General features: G+C 36.3%; 1 protein-coding gene across 4 annotated transcripts in view; it reads left to right on the top strand.

Moving 5' to 3' along the window:
- CFAP47 (cilia and flagella associated protein 47) overlaps positions 1-4,157 on the top strand; it is a 360,791-nt gene extending 356,634 nt beyond the window's left edge. For all 4 annotated transcript variants that reach the window (XM_068916942.1, XM_068916957.1, XM_068916948.1 and 1 more), the window contains one exon: positions 1,628-4,157. In XM_068916942.1, coding sequence (XP_068773043.1) covers positions 1,628-1,849 — 222 coding nt within the window. In that variant the 3' untranslated portion in view covers positions 1,850-4,157. The remainder of the gene's footprint in view (positions 1-1,627) is intronic.
- The last annotated feature ends 3,492 nt before the right edge of the window (positions 4,158-7,649 follow it).

Below are 7,649 nucleotides of genomic sequence, written 5' to 3' on the forward strand. Positions count from 1 at the left end.
GTGTATAATAATTATATCTGTGAATGATTGTTTTAAGGTTTTTTTAAATGGGACATGTGTTATGTAAAACCCAACAGTTGTAGTAATAAATCTTTATCACTTGGAGCAGGAGAAGAAAGGTGATCCTACAGCCCAATTCTCCACAGTTCAAAGCAGCATAATGCAAAAACCTAGCGCCAGCAAACCTGCTCTAATACCAAAGCAACGTGGCTGTGTGATTGCAGTGCTGTGCCAAATGTGGAAAGGCAGGTCGTGGGAGCTTGGAAATATCACTGATTTAATGTGACTACAGTGCTTTGAGGTCTGGAGCTAGTAATTCTGTACAATCTTGCATTGGACTGCACAAACATTGAGTCTGGTGCGTTATATAGAGTAGCTATACTATGTTCCATTTTCTGGTATAGATATGCTGAATATGAAGTTTTTCATTTGGATGAATATATTTTAGCATACCAACAGTGTCCCATATTTTCACTCAGTGTTCCTTGCAAGTGCTTTGAAAACAAAAAAGCCCAAAACAGAAAAAACCTTGGGATTTTCAGATGCTGAAAATGAACAGAGGACACATGAACAGAAGACAGACAGTGCATGACTCAAGTGGCATGCAACACTTCATTGTCTTTCTCTTTTCATAGTACAAAGCTGGATATACTGACATATCATTTGAAATCCTAGGGATTTGATAATTTTGGTTTTTTTAGTTTAAGGGAAAAGAGGGACAGAAACCTAAAGACCCAAGAATAGACCTTTTCCTAGCTGAGATGACAGGAAGGATGATGCCAAAGACTTGGAAAAAAGATATGATTTCAAGAATTAAAGTGTCCTGGCTATAAATTTTGAAAGAAGAATGAGGAATCTGCAATAGTCACACTTGGGTGTGTCAGCAAGCAAAATATTGCTTCAAAACCCAAATGACCCATGGGAGATAGCAGTATAACCTTCATATGCATAGAAATAATGCTCCTTAAGTACATGTAGATGGGGAGTGTAATAAGAATAAGAATTATGTGCTCAGTAAGAATCAGGTACTCAAGCATTACAAGACATGACATAGAAACATATACTCAGTTCCTAGAGAACAGTCATACACAGAAAGCAAATGAAGAGTGTCATTTTTATTTCACATATTCTTCAAACTAGAGTTTTCAACAGGAATGCACTATTCCCTTATGCATACTCAGAGCCTTTTTCTTTAGTTTTGTTAATTATTCTAATGCAAAAGTTTGACAATTTGATAATGCCATTATTACCATTACCAGAGCTACAGTTAAATCCTCCAGTATAAATTAGCAGCATTTATATTGTACTATGAAATAATTATCTTTAAACAACATACAAGACTATAGGGCTCACTAAATAAAAGAGGAATTTTAGATCACCTAGGAAAGTAAATTACTTGGTTTTGTTATGCCTGGTCCTGAATTCCTAAAGTTAAATGTGGTCCATGGTTTCGCATGGGTAATGGCCTTGCTCCTGAAGTACAGTTCAGGTTCTGTGTTATTCCAGTACCTTACATGGAAAAGGACAAATCTTTTAAAATCAATGTAGCGTGTTAAATCACTCTCAAAAGTTTCAAGGTATTTGATAACTAATGCTTTTTTGTCATGTCTTTGTTCATTATTTTCAGACAACGTCAATGCAGTGGACGTATGAAATCAATGGACTGCCTCCACAGACCATATCACCTACAAGGCCAGCAAAAGTGGTTTCTACTAGCAGTTACATGAGATCAGCCACAGTTCGACAGCGCAATTTTGTACGTGAAAATCTAAAACTTACAACCACTGCAGTATCCTCACCAGTCAAAGGTGCACCTTTGATCCTGAGGACAACACAGAGAAACCTGTGATAATTTACCTTTGGTGAGGGCAGGGGGAGGGTTGGCACTTTTGTGAAATAAACTCTGCAGATACAAAGAAGAGATGTTTTCTGATATTTTTTAAAAGCAGATGTGATATGCATTGATCGTATACTTTATGTGGAGGAGTTGCAGTGCCTGAGCTCTAGTAATGCTCTTATTTTTCTATAAGAACATAAAAGTAACAGAAGAGTTCTGGTGAAAAGTGTTTCAAATGATGGAGGTTTAGGAACTTAATTGCTTAAGCTGATGGAGGAGTTGAATTTTTCGACTGGTGGCAATACTAGGGATTTTAGATGTCTACCTATATCACAAAGCTGTAAGCCAGTCCTTTTATTGAGAAAAGACTGATTTGAAAAAATATAGTTGAAAATTTGGGGACTTAGGTTAATGCTGTGCTTTCTAAGGAATGTAAGTTTTTTTAAGACTGTAATGGGAAGCCTTAATGAACCTTCTGTGTAATGCGCAATGCATTAAACCCGTGCAAACCAAGCAAGCAAACCAATCCCTGATCTCTTTCATGATAAAATGCTCACCCAACGTTTGCCGTATTTTGCTAATGTTAAACTGGTCCATATGTCACAGGTTCATAGACTGAATGCCTTTCAGTTTCTCTTGATTTGGAAAATTTCATTAATTCTGACATCTCTGCATTGTACAAACAAACAGTCCTGATCTAGGCATCCCATAACACTTCAAAATCTTAGATTAATAAACATAACGTGGAATGAAAAAAATTCCTTCCTCATTATTGATGTGTGGAGTCAATTTTACAGTGTGTTTTAGAATACTGATATATAAAAGGCTATGAAAAGTCAGTGAAGAATGCAGCCAGATTTTACTTTTTTCTAAAATAAACAAATCAGAGGTGCAACTCATATTGTGCTTCCATTACCATTCTTCCTATCCACGGCTACCTTTATATGGGTGTTCAGGCTTGCTTTATTTCTGATCTAATATGGGTAATTAGATCTGTGCAGTCTTGATTTGAAAGATCACTAAGTAAATCTGCTCTACCTTCTTTCTTCACCGAGATTGTTTTTGCTATCTTTCTTGTAGAATGTAAATTGTGTTTGTGCCTTTATTGTAATGGTGGAATGTAACAAAAAAAATGGCTTGGCACGTAGTAAGTGCTTTCTTGGCACAAATACAGAATGAGCATTTTTACTGAAGAATGGGGAGCCTGGCAACAACCTAGGTAAGTCAGTGTAAATGAGCACCAATAAAACCATTATACCACAGTGCGCTCAAGGATTTTGTTTATCCCACACATTTTAGAAAAGCTTTTACAAAAAATGTTGGGAATATATAAAATAGCGATGACACTTTTCAATGTGTCCCATTCTGATCAGAAACCAGCTAATCTGAAGTGAGAATAACATCTGCCCTATGAATTCAGTGCCCAGCATAGGAAAGGTATTGTCAGTAGTGATATCATCCTATATGTATCTAAAAGACAATAAGAAGTTATTGTTATAATATTTATTTTATAGGCTCCCAGGACCACAAATACCACCAGATTTCACAGGAAAGTTCTGTCTCCATATATGAATGAAGCAAGTGTTTCTCTGACCATAGGAAGTCAGAATTTAAATATGCAGTGTTTCCACAACTGCTTATTGGTCTTGGTATTCAGGAAATGTTTCAGTGCCAACTTTCCTTTGTATAAGGCTTGTTTTCCTTGTTCTACTTTTTTAAAGTTTTGCTTTCTTTTTTAAAAAGGCACCTGTGTGCAAGATGCTCAAAACTTGGTAATTCTGTGAGAGATTGATTCGTAGGTGGAACACAGGTGAAGCAATCAACAATTAAATGCTGCTCACTCCAGGAATTTTATTTCACAATTAGCTTGCTTTTACCTGCTGTTATAGATAGTAGATTTTCAAGTTCTAACATATATTCAAACATTTAAAAAATCCATAGACAGATATTTATGCAATACTTATGATATCAGATGGGTGGTTTCAAAGGTGCAGTTTAATTATGATATATCTCAAGCAGGAAGCATAATCTGTGATTTTTGAACCCAATTGCAGGTTTTACCAATGTGTGCAAACTCACTCATGAGTTACATAAGACATGCCATCATCAGTTGAATATGTACCTATTCTTAATAGACATACTACATTTTCTTATTTCTTACATGGTTTAAACTGAGCTAAGAGTTATTTTTTCCTGACATCAAGGAAATACTTGCAAAGGTGATTTTTTAAAAAAAAAGACCATTGTATCTGTGTACTCGTAACATCCACAATGCTTTATATATTATCCACATGCATTTATGGATTCCTCTGACTATATATACTGTCTATTAAAAATAAATTCCTTTTCACTTCCTGACTTCATGCTTTCTACATCCATCAGTGAGGTGATTGTAGTTTTTCTAATACATGGGCTAATTCTAAGTCTGTATAATTTTTTTAAAAATGACTTCCTAAGCAGCAGCATTGGAAGATTTCCAGAATGATCCCTTTTTCTTTTTTTTTTACTCCTTGCTCTTTCTAAAAACGTTTGCTAGAATTGCTCAGCCATAATTGAAAATCATGGAGTTTCAACTCATTGAAAGAAGTAATTTGCACAAAAAAGGTTTATAAAATGCTGCTTCTGTTATTTAAATAATTCACTCCAAAGCCTTTGGACCTGCCGGTAAATCAGAGCTTCAGAGCAGCAGGGCAAGATGCTCAGCATCATGCCACACCTTAAAAATGTAATGTGCCGAAGACCCTAACTGTTGGAGGTAGTCCTAAACACAGGTATTGCAGTTAGGGTTCAGGTCTAAGAAAAGTGGTCCAAATTATCTAGCTTAGAACTCATTCTAAATTACTAACTGTTATCAGAAATTGTTTAAAAGGAAATGGCAAAGTGATGTACGCGTCCTCGAGGTTATGGCTTTTAAAGCAGCCCTCACAATGTTTTGTGGGCCCTTACACTGCTCCAGAGCAAGCAATGGCAAAACTTGGAAAAGAAAATGTTAACTTTGTTTCTCCCCATTGGAATCACCTCTCAGGACCCTTTTCTCCTGAAAAGGATGAAAAAAGGAGTATCACTCCTCACATTAATCTGTTTGCAGGTACAGCAGAATCTCAGAGAAATAGGTGTATATAGGTTATTATTAGAAATAACTCTTCTAATAATTAATTCTGATTGGAGATCTAAAATTGCTTATACTCATCCCACTGTATAATATAAACATCACAACCACATAACAAAGCAGGTTTTTCAAAGTCAATATGACATTTAAGGCCAATGTCTTAATCATAGTTTTATGCGATGCACATGAGTCAGCTGTGCATCTGCTTCTTACTGGCTTGAGAGAAATATTAGTTAGCTAACCAGCGTAGTCACCACCTGTTTGTTTATATTTCTTCCTCCCTTATTTCTCTCTTTATGTCTCTTTATAATGATTCATCTCTCTGATTCATCTCTCTGAATAATTAAAAAAAAAGATTAAAACCTTGTCAAGCAACAGTATCGTGTAATGAGGAACTTGTTACTCTGGGAACGGGGTCTGTATTTAAATTTATTACAAAAATACTGTGCAGCTTTCGACATTGCTCCCAGCTATTGAGCTCCTGCTTTTATATGACAACATGTCTGGTAGTGGGGACGATCTGCACTAGAGCATTGCAGGACTGTACAGTCACAGCACTGGCTTCAAAGCAATGTAACAGCACTGAAACTTCTAATTATTTGATGTTTGGCTGAGCAATTTGGCACAAGACCACATAGGAAAATGACACAGGATAACATTGAGCTGTTTTTAGGATGCCTGCTACTAGCAGCTCAGCTTGGAATGGGCTTTGCTGTGCACAAGTCAGAAGATTTTTCAGATTTCCAGCTCAGATACCTGATCTCACTAGTTATCAGAAAGGGTTTAGAGATCAAACTTGCTTTTCAAGAGTAATGAGAGCCTACCATTAGCTCATGCATCAGCACAGATTTTGTCTGAGTCAGAAAAATTGAGACATAAAGACTGCTTTAAGCACAGAGAGTAATCATGATCAAGTAAAGAGTCTGTTGAGGTATGGGACTAGATACATTTCTACTACAAGCTGCAAGGGAAGGTATTATTCTAAGATAGCTCTTTGGGACCAAGGCCAGGTTGACAGAGGATATAATGCTGAACCAACTATGTTCCTGCTTGAGTAAAATGACATGGCAGCAGTCAAATCTGAGCATGCTGTTTTTTTTCTCTTTGATCACAAACCCAAACTGTCTAAAGAAACAGAAACTTCAGAAACTACCTTTCTCCTCATATGCAGCAAACAGCAAAACAAAATAAAAATCTCAGTAGAATGAAGATTCCTAAGAAGCCTTAATATTTAGAATGAGAAAGAAACTTTGCCTCAATATTTGTTTGCTTGTGAGATGTTTAATAATTGCATTTCTCCCTGCAGTGAATGCTCATTTTAAAATACATGACTAACCGGTGTCCTACTGCTGACACAGACCACAGTTTGTTGCTAATGGAATGTTAACTGCTTTTTAAGTAACTCTGCATAAACCTGCTGATCTACAGAAGATTCATCTAAAAAGGAAACCGGTTCATCTACTAGCTTTTCTGCTTCCACGAATGTGAAACGTTCTTCCATATTTTACTTTATTGCAGTCACTGTAATATTGATAGTGCCATATGTCCTATAGTAGTCTTTTTTAAATTTTGAGACCCTGGCATGAGTATGGCAAGGTCACAGACTGTCCAAATAGCACTGCTTGCCGTCTAGAAAAATGAAGAGAAAGATATTGGGCAAGCAGCTGTTTGCTTTAGTCCAGGCTTTTCCTCTACACTGCAAATATCCAGTTTCTCATTTGCTGAGGTCCAAAAAAAAAAAAAAGAAAAAAAGAAAAAAAGAAAAGAAAGAAATAGTGCTGTCAGTGGAGAAGCCAGTTTTCCAGAACAGGAAAACCTGATAACTCACTACTTATCCCATCATACAAGCAAACAGCAAATGCCACCAAATCAGACTGGCACAAGTCTAAGTGACAACAGAAAATCATATATAGTAAAGGATGAGGTAGCAAAGTAAAACCCTGCCACTTATTTAATGAATGGTGTTGCTGTTCATGTTTATGAAACAGAAACAAAACACATGAAATTCAGTGCACCAATCTGTACAAAATTCAAAGGCTCAATTTTGCTATTAATAATAATGGGCTTGCAGGATGTCTTTACTTTGGGCTATACATTTGATATCAGATATGCAAGCTGTAAAAGGTGCCTGCTTCCTGACTCTGCATCTTCTCAGTCCTGGTACTTTAATAATGCTGAAGTGGAAAGTTTACATTACAGATTAATGAAAACCTGCAGCTGTCATTCTCAAAAGGAGAGATAACAACTAATTCCCTTCCCCCCCACCAAGCTTCTCTAAGAGAAGCATCTCAAGAGAGCAAGCTTTCATTTTGAAGAATGTGCTCTGTGAAGAAACATTGCTGATGAGCTATTAATAAACAGGCTTCAAGGTGAGATATGGAATATCCATATTCTTTGATAAATATAGAGTAAATTTTTCTAGTACTGTTTAGCTTTTAGAAGCCATAGCTTGGGATCCAGTATTTAGTGTGATGGGCACCCATGCCAACAATCTGGAAGGCTTTTAGCTGCTTTATATGAATGGAGAGAGCAAAACCAAACCTATTAGGTTATTGTCGTATATATTCATTAGCATCCAAAGTTCATTTGTGAATAGTTCTCTATGTTGCATGATATACCATGGAGTTAACATATATACATCTGCTATAAGAACAAAATGTTGGTTTTTATGTCTTGAAGTGTAAAATAAACACTTACAAAACT

The sequence above is a fragment of the Struthio camelus genome, chromosome 1, assembly GCF_040807025.1.
Source record: "Struthio camelus isolate bStrCam1 chromosome 1, bStrCam1.hap1, whole genome shotgun sequence".
NCBI lineage: Eukaryota > Metazoa > Chordata > Aves > Struthioniformes > Struthionidae > Struthio > Struthio camelus.